Genomic DNA, 16369 nt, shown 5'->3' on the forward strand with positions numbered 1-16369 from the left:
ATTATCTGAACTCAGAAACCTGCACTGGCCAATTAAAATACTGGACTAAACAGACAGCCATTGGAGATGAGCGATCCCATTTATTGAAACTGTAAATACACAAAATGCATGCAACATAGACCTACTCAGCCCTACATAAACACACATAACACTACAGATATTTTGAGCATTACTATGATTTCTGCGTATATTATGTTAAGTCCATGATAATTTTATAATTGTGATTGCAGTTCACCCGAATGACAGGAAAAAACATAATTCACCATTTTGGTTGCACTTAGGTGTATCTGTAAGGTGCCTGGAGTGGTGATCACAGGTTAAGTTCATCCCTTGAAACTTATTTTTAACATATTTTTAATAAAGCCATGGAGTTATTTGGACTACATTTAATAAAACCATTTGGATATGGCTTTAGTATTACTATCTTTATTAGGCAAATGCCAGAATCCAATATTTGTATCTGTCCAGCATGCAGAAAGTTTAGTCAAAGTCATCAGGACATACTTACCAGAATGCTTTAGGAGGGTGGTTTAAGGATGCAAATTGGTATAGGGATATATGCACAATATTACAGAAAACAGACTTCACATCCAGGTGTTTGTCACCCCTACTGCCGCTTTGTGCAGTTCCGGCTCTGCTGCAGCCATCAGGCTGGTTATGCACTGGCAACCCCCATTTCAACCATTTCCAGAGCAAAGGGTGTGACAAGGCAGCGAACAGAGGTATCTCTGTTCTCTACTACACAGGTACTCAAGGAAAAATCAGGGCCTACCAGACAGCAAAATATTCACAGTCTCTTGTAATTGTTTCCTGTTTTGTGGGAAAATATTTCTTCGATAAATCCCACATGACCGAACAAAGCTTACAGCTTGATTTTAGACTAGCTGGGAACTGCAGCCGTCCGCAACGCAGGGCTCTTTGTCGATGTAACACACACATTTGCGGACGTTGCTCAGTTCTCCTACATCTTGCTTTCCACAGACGCAGCATTCCTCAAATTCACATGGAGGACAAATACAGCGTTGCCTGAAGCACGCTCTCCATCCACCACTGTTGCCCACAGACCAGGAGATGTTGCCACAGTAATTCTCCATAGGATATGCCAGGAAACTCAAGCTAAGAGGCTGGAAATCTGCACTCTCACAGGAATTATGTCTAAGGGAAAGACTTTGAGCTCTGCTTTTACATAAGCATAGTATATTTTATATACATAACAAATTAAAATGATGCCAAAAATGCATGAAAGTGTTTAATGCATAAGATATTATCAAGATAATCAGCAAAGTCAGCATACACCAGTCAGAGGGAACAGAGTCTCTATAATTCCTTATTTACAGGGTCCTTTCTCATGGATTTTAAAAGGAAACAACAGATTCACAATTAAATGCTCTGCAAAATGCATATAGTCAACAGTTTTCATATTTGATTATTAACGTTTTGACAAAAAGTTTCTTAAAGTGTTATTCAAAAATCATCAGAGTTTTCTCATTTTGATGATTTCCATACCCGGAGGAACTTATTACACAGCAGTGTAGTTTGTAGTGTAGGTCAAGATAAACCGGGATACAGAGGCTTCATAGGCTGATGCTTTATACGTATTAATTATCTTTACCAGTAGGTGGAGCTGCCACGTTAGGTGCTGCATTTTTTTCATTTCTTCTCCCCCTCCGCTCCCCCCCGCTTCTCCCCCTTCTCCTAATAAGCTGTTTTCTGATATATGTTGGGTACCATAGAGTGTGGCTGAGAACAGGAAGCGGAGGCAGAATCAGAGAGGATTCTGGAAAGGTCTCTGTGTTTTCTTTTCCACTGAGAATACAGAAATTATAATTAATTAGTAAAGCTTTGTGGCTGGAAACCTGGACAATTTCAGGAGGAACCATTATATTATCATATTATTTTTGGATGCTGGGCTTTGCAGTGATTTGTCATTCTCTTTCAATCAGGTAAGCTGGCAAAACGTTTAATTGTACCCATAATAAATTTGAGTAGTATGATCTTTTTCATTTTGGATTCAGATTGTATCTGTTTGCTGTTAAGGTAAAACCAAAGATGGAATGGGGAATTCAAAGCCATTTTGTACTGACTGATTGTGATGATGGTGTGATTTTCTTCATTCTAGCATAGTTAAATCTCGTATTTAACCTCTTATTGTGATTTTATGATGCAGCATTCTTACATGCAAATCCTTTTTTAACACAGTTAAGGTTTAAGTATAATAAATTTATTCCTAATATTTAATAGAAGTGACCTTGTTTTCTGAGAAGAAAAATCTAATGATATCTAGACACAGGAATAGCAGGTCTTGTAAGACACTGATGATAAGAGAAAAAAAATCTCCATAGGTTATTATTTCTGTTCTCAATATAGACAGTATTTGTAGAAATTCCCTTCTTAGTTTGATTATTTTTTTAATAGATATGTAAGGAAATATTTTATTTCCGTGTGTTTTTTTTTTCATGGAATATAGGTTGTATGTCTTTGTGTATGAAAGAATGGCCTCATTAACTGTTAATTAATCAGAGGTTTGCACTGATGATGCAGCTCACTCTTCTCTGTAATATTCATATATATGCTTAATATATGCTTCTTACTAGGACTGTTTGAAAAAAATACACAAGAATTAATGTACCTCTTTGTGTTATTCTCCATTTAGCTATTTCTTATTCATTGTTATTAGTGTGACAATGTTATTGGTATTATTACTGTATTTATTAGTGTATTTTAAGGGTAAAAGGAACATATCTATTAAATATCACTTTGATATGTGAATTCTTATTTCAATGATCTTTCCATAGACATATATTCACATAAACCTACATATATTATTATGCCATTAATTTGGGAATTATTTTCAAAAGAGTAGAAATAGTAATAAAAAAAAGACCAAAACCACAATAATAAGGAGCCTCCTGTTTACAAAACACAGTCTTGGTCTATTCAAGGAAGAAAATGCAGGACTGAATCTCAGGTAGCAACTGAGGCCTGTATATAAAGTGGTGCATGAAAAAGAATAAGTTTAGAATTTGTAATTTTTATGGTGTAAAATCAATGTGCCTATAATTTCCTTGTGTAACTTCAATATAATAATAATAATGATAATGATGATGTTTGTTTTAAGCATATGCCATGTTCGAGCTTTCATAATTGATTTATTGAGAAAGTTTCAGAGAACAGGCTTTTTTAATTCTAACAATGCCATTTAGTTTTTGCTGTCATATATCTCCATTTTGGGAGGAAAGCTTTTTTGAAAGACTAGTATATGAGACTTTACAGTAATCTGAAGCTTCAGAGCACCTGTTAACAGACACATTGTTTATTCTCAGTGTTTATAGTAATTTCAAATTTTTCCTCCTAATGGGCAAAAGTTAAAAGCCCAAACTGATTTTCTTAGCTGTGCCAATTCATTCTTATATTGTGAATTGTTGTGGTATTGTGAATTTTGTGATCATAGTGAATGCTAGCAAAGGTAGAGACTATCACCTTCCAGGAAAGAGAATATTAAACAACTCCCCTCTGTCAGAGCTGTAGTTAGTCATTTCCCATTAACAAGGATTTGGAGGGGGAGGGATCAAGGGGAAGGTGAAAATATCCGAGAAACTTTCATATGACACATATACAGATGACACACATCTCAGGTTTCACCTTTTTTTGGTCAACAGGTAGCATTTTATGAGTTAGCTAACATCTGAGGAAGATTACGTATGGAGATAAGTTTATTCACTCAGCAGAGTAATAATTTTAGAGTCAGCAAGGATGGAAGGATGTAAGATGGAACTTTCTGACTGATGATACTCATTTCCTTCTGCTCCTCATATCCTCAGCCCAGGTAACTTGCTACATATAACTTGAATTACACTGCTGGCATCCTCCAACCTTTGATGGATGAGAAAATTGCAGATGCCGGGAGTTCTTTACATTAGGCAAGAAAGTTGTGAGCTGCTTCTCTAAAAATGCAAACACCAGCCCTTGTTCCCCGTATACTGTTATTGCCATAAATTATCTAATGAAAATACTACTTGAACTCTCCTTCAGTTAAGTCTAATGGAAAATACATCTTTTAAGATGACCTCTCTGCTGGTCTCTAAAAATGAAGCTTCATTTCTGCTATTCTTCTTCCTCAGAAATTCTAGTTAAGAGGTTAGGAATATTGCTTTAAAAAGTTTAATTTGCTGTTCAGTACAACTCCTATATTTTTTCACTTTGGGGCTCTTAAACTGTCTTATATACTGCTGCCAGTTGCAGATTATATCGTTTTGTCATTGTCATCTTCAATAAATAACAAGTTAGAAATATCATAATAAAATGGATGCTCACTAGTTCAGACTGCCTACACAACAGACACACTGTGAACTCTGGCTGAAGTGGGTACATCCACTAAAGTGTCAACCACAATAAAATGGATATATAGAAAATTGCATCCTCCTCAGTGGAAAACTGCTGTTACTCATTATAGTTATCACCGCTGATTAAAAGCTCTGAGACAGACTGCCAAAGGCATCTCATCCTGATTATGGCACTAACTGCCTCTGAGGATCTTGGCCCATGATATAAAAACTGATATCTTCTATCCAGTCCATCTGCTTGTATCAAAATTATCCTTATGGACAACCTGAATCCCTAGTATATTTTTATGATCATGTTATTGCTTGATTTTTTTTCTTTGTCTTATGGTCAGATAAATGCAATATAGAAGGATGAGGGATAAGAGCAGTTGAGGCAGGGACTTAGATAAAAAAAAGTTCTTATGTAAAGAAATTTTATTAGTGTGTTTTCCATTAAAAAGCACTCTTTGGATGGCCAGATCTCTCTAAGTTGTATTCAGAAATCCAGGTTTCCTATGATAACTTCTGTAGCAGAGTACTTCTAGATGGTAAGACAAAGTATATGTCTTGCTTGCATTCTTGCAGCCTGTCAAGGTGCAAAGTAAATTCCACTCATCTAAGATATTTGAATTTCTTTTAAATTTCTATTTCAGCCCATAGACTTACAGAAGTCACTTGGACTTACAGAAAGGAACAGGAATAAATAGGAAGTTCCTGTTGCTGTTTCAAACTTTGACCATGATTGTGTAGTCAACGTTACTTAAAGCTATAGGCTTCTTGTTACTACCACACTTGAGTAATCTACTTCATTTCAACATGACAACAAGATATGCCTTATAGTGAGGTAGAAACTATACCTCATAGGGTTTAGCACTTTTGAATTTATTAAATACAAGGAGTGACAAGGCAAAAATATGTACCTAAGTAATCCATTTAGAAAAGTTTCTTAATTTGGGGATTAATTAAGTTTTCCTATTTCCATGCTGCCTGAGTGAATGCCTTAAAGTCCACTACATTTTTCAGAAACTGTGTTAAACGACAGGCACAAGGCACTGCATTTTCCTTTGAATGTTTGTGCTTTTTCCTCCTTGGGTAGTAACCATGACATTCATCTGTGACTTCTGGGTAAGTCTCTTACACAGGAGTTCTGAATTTTTCCTTTCAGTTCCATATATGACTGTCAAAGTCTTGAACATGATCCATTAATCTTGTGCTATACCAAATTTCTTCCTTCATATTTTGTATTGATTAGTTCCTGGAGCTTAGTAAAACTAGGGAAAAAACTATTCCAACTACATGGTTCTTAATGATTCAGATAATTTTCCAAGTTTAGATTATTTCTTGATAGATTCATCAGCGTTTATGTTGTGCCACAAGCTGGTTTTCATAAGTTATCCTACAAAATTTTAGATAAGAATATTGATTTACAAGCACAGCTTTCTATTTTGTTAAGTATTGTGATGCATTTATATCACTAATCGATGCTTTACTGTGGCTTTTTCAACACCACCACAATGGATACTCATGTATATTCAAGCTATTCATTTGTCAGCTCATCTAAAATTTAATTAGAATTCAAATGATTAGGCAATAATTGAATCTAGAGTAGGAAGAGTATGCAATAAATAATTCTGAAACTGGAGAATTAGATTTGTGGATAATTTTTTTTTTTGTTTTTAATCTAAAATAGGTCTAATATTTGAATAACCACTTAACATTTCAAATATCCATATAAGTTGTTTAGTATTTTCATTGTTTGTCTGGCTTTTGTCGCTCCTATGAGATGTCAGTGAGCTGAAGGCAGCACTGGCATGCTGTCCTGCAGTGATCTTTACAGCAGTAACTACTTTTGAGAAACTACATTTATTTCTAGAATCAACAAATGTAGCCATGGCACAATGTAGCAATATGCAGCTGTCTTTTACAGCTTGGTATTGCATTAAAAGGGAGCTCTAGTGCATGAGGATCCAGTATAATAATATTTATATCTCAAATTTTGGAAATTATTCCAAAATGTCAGAAAAAAAAGAAAATGTTGGCAATATATAAGCAGAAGTATTCAGGGAGTAGTCACATTGTTAGGAAACAATTTGTACAGCAAGAATCACTTTTGGCTAGGCCTCGTGTTTTACCTACATTTCAACACTTAGAGGCCAGATTTGATAATCAGCTCCAAATCAAAACAATTTTGGTCAACATTGTGCCAGCCAAAATAATTCTCTACATTGGAAGAAAACCTCACCTACAATAATACTGTATAATTAAACCTCTCCATGCAAATTTTATTCTCAGGGTTAGGAGCAAAGACATTAGACTAAAACTCTACAGAAAGAAAAAGAGAAATAATAAGAAAAACACAGAAAAGCAATATTTTAATGTATCAGATATCTACATTATACAGAAAGAAGATCTTTAAAACAGAAATCCTATGAGATTAACAGTTTATTGAAATTCTGTGATGAAATTACAGACATGGCCCAGACTATTATAAATTCAGGACAAAGAGGTCACAATTCTGCCAAAAGGCTTCAATTTTTGCTGTGACTACTGTTATTGTGATGCACAGCATTAACCAATACAGAGCTGCATCTCTTACCCACTGAAGATGCAGCCAGTACAAATGCATGTAGGATATAATACATAGGGAGATGGAATCTATGCCCTAGGGTTATGTGTGAACAATGGTTCTTTTTGACTGCCATATGCTCTAATTCATTACCTGCACTGAAAGGATGCCTAGTATTATAATAAAAATTAATATTATTGTTCTTTTATTAAGCTATTTCATACAGTTCATATTTTTTAATGACTGCAAATAACAGTATTTACGGTTCTTTTTTTTTTTTTTTTTTTTTCCCCCACTTTACCTGGCCATGTAATCAGATTTCAGCCACAGTGCTACTTGAAAGGCAGAATGCAGAAGTATCCAATTGGCAAAAGAATGGAGAAATCCTCTGGGTACCCCCAGGGAATGCTGTATTCAGAGGAAAATTTGCATTGGTGGTTAAGTATCGGTGGTGGCAGTATCAGAGTCATGATCCCTGGAGGGCAGTGCTGCTGAACACAGCTTTCAGATGTCTCCAGTGGAGCCTCTTCAGTAGTGACTCACCACAATAAGCTGTGCTGAATCAGATCACTCAAGAGGACCAGAGCATTAAGAGTTTGCTAGGATCTCTAAATGGCTTTATGTTACATTGCTAGAGAAACAGAACAAGATCTAACTGTGATACCACATGTTGTTTCTTTGATAAAATGTTAATCTATATTAATATTAATAATTCTATATTTTATCTAAAATAATAGAAGTAACTTAGTTCTAACTACTAGTAGTTCTAGCTTAGTACTTTAATATATTTTCTTTAGGAGTACTTAAAGATAATCTATCTTTATCTAATAATTAGATAATCTATCTAGAGCAGATAATCTAGATAATGATCTTTGTTGCTCTAGATAGATTAAGGGAGTGGAACATCTATCCTATGAGGAAAGACAGAGTAAATTGGGCCTGTTTTCCCTGGAGGAAAGAAGGTTGAGAGGGGATCTTATCAACATATACAAATACCTGAGGGGAGAATGTAGGGAGGAAGGGGCCAAGCTCTTCTCAGTGGTGGCCAGTGATAGGACAAGGGGCAATGGGTATAAATTGAAACAAAGGAAATTCCATCTGCATGTGACAAAGAACTTCCTTCCTGTGAGGGTGACAGAGCCCTGGAACAGGTTGCCCAGGGAGGTAATGGAGTCTCCTTCTCTGGAGATCTTCCAAACCCACCTGGATGCTGCCCTGTGCCCCGTGCTCTGGATGTCCCTGCTTGAGCAGGGGGTTGGACTAGATGATCTCTAGAGGTCCCTTCCAATCTCAACCATTCTGTAATTCTGTGTGATTCTGTGTTCTTTAGTTATAAGAGAAGCAGAAGGCCAGTAGAAAGCATGTTTCTGTTTTCTCAGTTTGTGTTTTCTCTTTTTGGCCAGATTTGGGCCTGCACAGATTTTTTTTTTTAACATTCAAGCTACAGAATTTCTATGATGGCTGCTCATTCTCTCTATATTTAGGGGAAAAGTATTATACAGGCTGCTTTGGCAGGGGCAGAGACCTGCAAAAGAGGGATGTCTTCTTTTTCTTCTCCTCTTTAGGAATAAGAAAGAAAATAAGGACAAAAGCAAAAAGAAAAGAGAAAGGAATAAACCTAGTTTTAATGAGAATAAAGATCAACAGAAAATCTCATCACAGTTTCAATGGCTGAAGATTAAAGCTCGCAAGATGTAAGTAGACTGCTTAACTTGAATGGCCCAGATCTTATGGTGTTAAAAATGGAGGAGGCCACAGCTAAATTCTGGTCAGCTCTTGTAATGATGGAATCCTTAAATTGAAGAATCTGGTGAGGAAGTGGCTTTTTCTGCTACTATGCTGCTTGAGATTCAAATTAAATTTTGTCACACAAAGCGAAATACTTACACAGAGATTCTCTTAGATAAATGAAGTACAGAAGTACTTCTTTCCTGTTGAAAGACAATAAATGCAGTGTGAGTAATGATACATTATGCAGTTTCTTAAGCAAAAGATGAGAGCATTCCTGATAGTCTGGACACAGGTATCCAATGTCTATTAAGGACTCCACTAGCCATACAGTATTCTCAAAACATTTAACTCTACAATTAATGCATGCAGCTAAAAGAATAAATGAAATTTCTGAAACTTACACCACTTAAAGAATATTCTTAAGCATACTGTAGATCTGTGTTAGGTTTTGTGGACTAACTCATGTTCCATCCTGCTTTTCCTAAGTCTCTTTGCTCTTAGGTTGGAAAAAATGTGGCTAGGTGACTCTGTAAACTTATTTTTGTCTACTGCAATTAATTTTAAGAAGTTCTGGACACAAGAACGAAGATTTAGAAAGCTCTGAAGAAACTTCAATCTCAAAGAAGCCCAAGGAGAAACTTTTCTTACCAGTTCCATTTTCTGCAAGAAATGCAGGCTCCTTCTTTTCACTATAGCAAATAATCTAGTGGCTAAATTCTGTGATTTACCATTTCTCAGAAACATAAGGTAAGCCTAACTTTTCTGCTTAGCCAGCCAAAGTGTTTCTCTTCAGATGATGCACATTTGTTATGATGCTATATATCTTCTCTAAAATACCAGTGGGAAAATGAAATATAAATCTTTATTATGGTCTCCCTATAGTAGTTTGTGCCATTAGATAATTATTGAGTATAAGTGAACAGACATTGGACAAAACAACAATATGAGCAGAAACACATTTTATAAAGGCTATCTTAAAAAACCCCTCCCTTATGTTTGGGCAAATACACTCAATATTTATTGAGGCTCATGATGAAAGAAAATGGTATGAAAGATTGTTCCATTTTATGGTCTGCTTCTTTCTTTGAAAAATATCTTTGGAAAAAGGAATATAAGGTCAACAAACTCTTACAGGATCACTCACCGAAACTTAGAAAGCATCTTTCTTTCAAGCTTGTACTATGCAAAGACAGAGTCCCACGAAACCCTCCTAATCTGCTCTTTAGATTGCTTTGTGAAAGCACAGATTATAGGTGCAAAACGTCCTTCTAAGCCTGACTAAATCAGAGTAGCTGCGGGAACATAGCTGAGGAATTGAGGTTCACCTTTTATACAATCTACCAGTTTTGCTTATTCCAGCTTTCTCGTTACAACATGCATTGGCCTTGATGTAAGGACCAAACCATAGTCATCAGTAGGTTGAGATAAGCTCTAAGAACAAGGGAATTCAAAAGCAAATGGTGAGGCAAAAAGAGGGAAGAGAGACCAGTGTGGAATGACAGCGGGCACAAACAGACAATATTAGATAGGGAGGAAAGACCTTCTGTAGTGGAATCTCTTTGTGAGACAACAGTATCCAAAAATACTTAAAGTAGTAGTAGCTCCTGGATCTTTCAGAAAGACATTAAATTGCTTTCCAGTCCCTAATCCAACTTGGGTTTTCCCTTTCATGTAATCTTTTATTAGTCATATCAAACCTCATTTATTACCGTCTATCTCTATTTCTCTTAACTCTACAGCTCTTTCCTTTGTTGAGATTGAGGTTCTCAAAACTTAATTTGTATGCTTTCATATCTTCTGGCAAGTCCATCTTCATTCATGAGGATGCTAAATAAAATTGCATGTAACTTCATGAAGTACAGTTCTGATGCCATCATGTCATTCATTAATATTTCCTTTATTTACTGCTCTTTAGCCAGGTTTCAGCCCATGTGACACTCTCTCTATATTCATTAATTATTGTAATTCATTTTTAAAGCAAGATCAAAATCAAGAAAATATTATTCCTTTTACATTCTCTTATTTGTAATTTTATAAAAAGTAGTATATTTGTATGCCATGATTTATTACTTCCATTAATTTTATTAATAGACACCTGGTGGTGATTTCATTTTATTTTGAATAGTTATATGACACTATTGCCTAGAGGCTAATGGGACTGACTGTACAAATCCATACAAAAATTGTAGTCATTGCTTACAGATAAATTATAGACTAAGAAAAATGACACAATAGATGGATGACAAATGTTAGAAAGAATGGGGAAAAGGAAAACAAATATTTGTCAGTTAGGAACAGCAGTCACAAATTGCTGTAGCTTAAATTAGTAGATTACAGTTTAAGGAGGAGAAGGTGCTAAATTCTGGAGGATGTCATAAACTTCCATGAATTCACTCCTTTCCTTGAAAATACTTACTACTTCTTTGCTGAATTTGCTATCTTATTCATTTTTCTTTTTTTTCAAAATTTTAAAGCATTAAAAATGCTTCAAAGATGCTAGGAAAAATAAGGTAAATTGTCAATAAAAAAGACCCTGATTGTAGAAATATATCAAAGCATTTAAGCAGATAAGGTATGGACTTTTTTGAAACTAGCTTCTGTGCACAAATATTGGAGGCATTTCAGTGAAAATACTTTATTTTGGGTTTTTTTTTAAGCAAACTATTATTCACTCATGGCTATGGCTTTAGCTTTTTTTTTTTTTTTTTTTTGGGTAAATTGGATGCATTGTTACCCAAACGGGAATTTCATCTGAGCACAGCAAGTTAAAGATAACTTATCTTCACTTCCATACTGAAGCCTGAATTTTTGCAAAAGAACTTCTAAAACTGGTGATTTAGAGCAGACATTTTAACGCAGGTCTTCACATCTGAGAGGCTACTGCTGTGCTTAGACCAGGGCAAGATGTTACTGATAAATTACAATCTCTTGAAATAAAAGATTAGCATTAAAAAAAAAAAAAAAAGATACGTGTTCATTTTACAGAATCCCTTTACTAGTCTTGTACTTATACCAACAGTGATCAAATACGGGTTTGTGTGCAAGTGTTTCAGTTTCAATGGAATGAAAATCTCAGCTTTTTTCAAGGTTGTAGTGGGGAAATAATTATGCTGTCAGTTTCTAGAAGAAAAAAAAAAAACAGATATACTACAAAATTTGTAATTTCAGTACCTTAAACATTTTGAAAGGTATATGGAGATTGTTTCATGCAGAATGAAAACAACCTGTTGGGAAATTTGATCATTTTAGTGCATTATTATAGTATCTGCCAGGTTCTTGCATTGATATTTTCACTTTTGCCATTTGCTTGATATAAGATATCATAAAAATAGATACCTTCAGGCAAATTCATTTGGCTTTTTCAGAGATGCACAGAAATCAGTTTGACATCTTTAGCACAGATATTTCACTTACTTTCTGAGTCATTTTCTGTGTAAATGATGGAGAAGATTAAGTATATTAAAAATAAAATGTATCTAGTTATCCATGGGCATAATATAATTAACTGAAATATACATAAAGTTAAGAACATATGTGGATAGTGCGTGTTGTGCAATCTCATTATTTAAAGGAAAGGAGTGAAGAAAAACTGGAGATATTTTTATGGAATTCACCTATAGAACTTCCCTGAAAAGGGATTTCTGTGCGAATGTCTATCAATACAGTCTAGTTTTCCTAAATTATCTTCATTTTTCTTTCATAGGTCATTCTTATGCAAAAGGCTAAAAGTAATTAAATTTGCAGGATGAAAAGATGGCACAGGCACTGTTGGTACCACCAGGACCTGAAAGCTTCCGCTATTTCACTAGAGAATCTCTCGCAGCTATTGAAAAGCGTTCTGCAGAAGAAAAAGCTAAAAAACCCAAGCAAGAACATCCAGATGATGATGATGAAAATGGTCCAAAACCAAATAGTGACTTGGAGGCAGGAAAAACCCTGCCATTTATTTATGGGGACATACCTCCAGGAATGGTATCTGAACCTTTGGAAGACTTGGACCCATATTATATCAATCAAAAAGTGAGTGTCGACTACAACTTTAGTTAGGATAATAAGCTTGTGAAGCAATCCAGGGCAAACTAATTTTACCATTTTCCTTTATTGTCCTTTTGTGAAAATAAGTAAATTATGTTATATTCATGTTACTATGCTTAATCATTTAAAACAAGAGTATATTTAAGTATTTTATATTTCCAGAATGGGCAGGAATAAAACCTTACATAAAGTACAGTATCATTTTCTGACTTACTAACTGTAAGTTGTGAGAAAAGTTTGCTCATATATATCATGGTTAGAGCTCACCAGCCACTAATTACACAGAAGTATCTTATCATCTTCACTGAAGAAGCCACTCTTCTGCATTGTGGCTCCCTGCACTTCAGCAGAGTTATTTTTATTTAACTCAGGGTAAAGAAGATGCAAGTGCTTTGAACTTGCCTGAATTTGAGAGCTTGACTAATTTTTTCTCATTGTTACTCAGTGATAAGCCTAGATGTGACAAGAAAATGTCTCAAGCATGGTTTAGCAGTTGAGATGGTTCTAGATAACTAGATAACATCCATCCCAAGTCAGTGAAATAAATGGCTATAAGCATCTTTCTTATTTCTGTTATAGCTATATAACATATATATATATATATATACATAAAAATTTATATAGCATTCAGAGTCAGTGTAAATACTGTGTCATTCAAAACATCACACAATGAAAAATGTTGATTGAGGTGCTTGGGATGTTCCCCTCCCAATTTGCACAGTTATATATTGTCCCCCTTTTCACATGATAAGCAAACCATGGAGTTGGAGATGGGCTATAGCAGTTAATCTGAGAAGTGTTGAAACCTGTTTTCTCACTGCCAATCACCAGAAAAAGTAGTCAGATTTTTTTGGAACAAGAGTGTAAAAGTCTAACCTACTGGCAGACTTAGTCCACCGAGAGAGGATATGGTTAGTAAAGTGCAGAATCGTTTGTCACAAATGGCATCAGTGTATATGTTATGTACCATCCTAACCTGCTCAACAGAAAGCAAATGAACATCTTCAATGATGAATTACTCATCCTTCCCAATTTAATCAATCCCAATTTCTACAGAAACTTCTCTTAATCATGGACTTTTCAATGAAGAGAAAATCATAAATGAATCGGAGTCTGTCATCAGACTGGGGAGCAGACATGACCTTAGGAGAGGCCACCTCTGACTGGGAGAAGCAGCATAGAGGAGAGAGAAAAGCCACTGAGCACCAGCCTGTGCCACGTGGGCCTTGACGCCACGCTAAACGCTGTCCATGAGCAGGCACTGGCAACGCTCCTCCAGCCTTGCCTCCCACCAGAGCGAGGTCTGGTTTCTCTCCCACAAGCAGAGCCCTGATGGCAACTAAAGGCCAGGGAGAGGGCAGCATTGCTCTGTGACCACAGGCCTGTTTTAGCACAGAATAGGCATCAGCATGGAAACCAGCGATATTGCACAGCGCTGCCAAGAGCCCAACAAAGGCTCTGCTATGATAGCACCAAGCACAGCCATTACCGCGGACAAAGGCGGAAAGGAAGGAACAAAAGTCATGTCCTGAAGACATCTCAGGCAGTACTGAGGCTGCGAGTAAACCTCAAACGCAAATATGCCTGCAATAAACATGAAAACACTTACGTGAGGAACATACAATAACTGTGCATTCATCAGGCCAAATTTTAGAAGAGAATAACTACCTAAATGTATTTTTCATGAGTTAGGAAAGTAAGACCATATAGTTATAAATGAAAACAATTTTTATTACGGTTTGCCCAATTCTGAGCTGTGTGTTTCAGACTGCTGGGAATGATGTCTGCTTACTTTCTAATCATCCCTTTTATTTGCTCAGAGAGTAGTTTTTAGGGCATCTATATGACTGATACCAGTTGCATTTACATTCTAAAATAGAATCAAAATTCCTTTTAATTTATATAAATAATGTCAGATATTTGTCAGATATTTGTCAGCCATGGAAGGCTTAATCCACTGTATTCATAGAAATCAGTTTTTTTCCTGCCACAGGTAAAAAACAGAATGAAAAGTGAGCCTAACAGGTAGAGAATGGAATCCTATAGAAGGAGGTAAATACAATAATATAGTCAACACTGTATTTTAATTTTATATTTCTTTTTTTTTTTTTTTTTTGCAGACTTTCATAGTATTGAATAAAGGGAAGGCAATTTTCCGATTCAGTGCCACATCTGCCTTGTACATTCTAACTCCTTTTAATCCCATCAGAAAAATAGCTATCAAGATTTTGGTACATTCATATCCTTTTTTTCTTAATGTTGATGTAAAGGTTGCCATTTAAAAACTTAATTACTGAAACAGTAACTTTCATATAGATATACAAATTATGTCCATGTGGGTGTACTATGCTAACTAAACAGATGCTGATTCTAAGTTGTAGTGTCACGAGTGAATTACAGTATAATCTTCACTCCTAATAGGAGTATTCTCTGCTGAATCACCTAAATCTCTCAGAGTTTAAATATCGGGCTTTAAATACGGTAGGAGACCTGATCCTGTACTAAGCCATGTAGACAAAGCAAAATCTCCATTAGTCCAAACCACTGCACTTTATCATATCCAAGGCCACACTTTTACTAAGTACAGTGGTATTATAAATTTGACTCAGAACAACTAGAAGATAACTAAAGAGCTGCTTATTTGGACATACTTTTTCAATGTTCAATGTTTTTTCATCCTCACTTTAGGTGTCCTATAAAGTATATAAGTCAAAAAAAAAAAAAAAAAAAAAAAAAAAAAAAAAAAAAAGAATATTTGCAGATGTATTTCTGTCATGTCCAGGCATCAATTTGGGCATAAACCTCTGCATAAATATCTTTTAGAATGATCTTCTGGCTTCAACGAGGAATTATGTTTGGATACTCATTTCTTACTTTTACACAGTTAAAGATGTTATCAGCTTCACTTAAATCTGCTATAATTATAAAAGTAAAGCTTTGTTTTACAGTGCAGCAAAATGTACCATATGGCATACCATTTGAAACAGAATTATGTGCAAAGCTTTATTTTCAGTTTTTATTTAGAATGTGATATTTTCTGTTTATACTTTTATACTCTAAATATTTCTAAGGCTCTCATCATTATAATACTGTCATATTTTCCTGACTTACATCCCTTGACTATAACCTACTCTATTCAGCATGCTGATCATGTGCACTATTTTGACCAACTGTGTGTTTATGACCATGAGTAACCCTCCAGACTGGACAAAGAATGTAGAGTAAGTTAAACATTTGTACTTCTTCAACCATTTTCTTTTCACATGGTTCCAAGCAAGAAATGTTTTCAGATGATCTTCATGTCAGAAGGTACTTCTACCTTCCTGAACCTACCTGAAGAAGGTACTTCTAGACTGAGAAAGACTCAGATTCTATGAGATAAACAATTTTTTTGTTTTCCACTTGAATAATTTGTTTTAGAAGTAATGCCTTCTTCCTTACAAAGGTATCTAAAGAATATCTGAACTTCTAAGTATTAACATCAATTCTTGTCCTTGGGTGGTCTGAATTGCTAGACAGAAAAGAAGCTCCAGTGCACCCAATGCGCATTGCTGGTGAGGCCAGCCACAGCTTTCCTGAGCGTCCATGCCGAGAGCGCAAGGGGACATATATCCTGGCACCTGGATGTAAATTCCCAAGTGCCAGGCATAGCAGGCAGTCCCTCTCATGAATCCATACATCATCCTCCAAACGTCAGGAAGCTCAAACTACTGAG

General features: G+C 35.5%; 1 protein-coding gene across 1 annotated transcript in view; it reads left to right on the forward strand.

Annotated features, from left to right (window-relative positions):
• The first annotated feature begins 1735 nt into the window (after positions 1-1735).
• The window catches only part of LOC112957237 (sodium channel protein type 2 subunit alpha-like), a 59749-nt gene continuing 45115 nt past the window's right edge, over positions 1736-16369 (forward strand). Inside the window, exons 1-6 of the mRNA XM_026050867.1 lie at positions 1736-1943; positions 8454-8582; positions 9106-9366; positions 12323-12639; positions 14775-14893; positions 15786-15875. Coding sequence (XP_025906652.1) covers positions 12373-12639; positions 14775-14893; positions 15786-15875 — 476 coding nt within the window. The 5' untranslated portion in view covers positions 1736-1943; positions 8454-8582; positions 9106-9366; positions 12323-12372. The remainder of the gene's footprint in view (positions 1944-8453; positions 8583-9105; positions 9367-12322; positions 12640-14774; positions 14894-15785; positions 15876-16369) is intronic.

This window comes from Nothoprocta perdicaria, unplaced genomic scaffold, assembly GCF_003342845.1.
Source record: "Nothoprocta perdicaria isolate Ctin4 unplaced genomic scaffold, notPer1 scaffold_0, whole genome shotgun sequence".
Classification (NCBI taxonomy): Eukaryota; Metazoa; Chordata; class Aves; order Tinamiformes; family Tinamidae; genus Nothoprocta; species Nothoprocta perdicaria.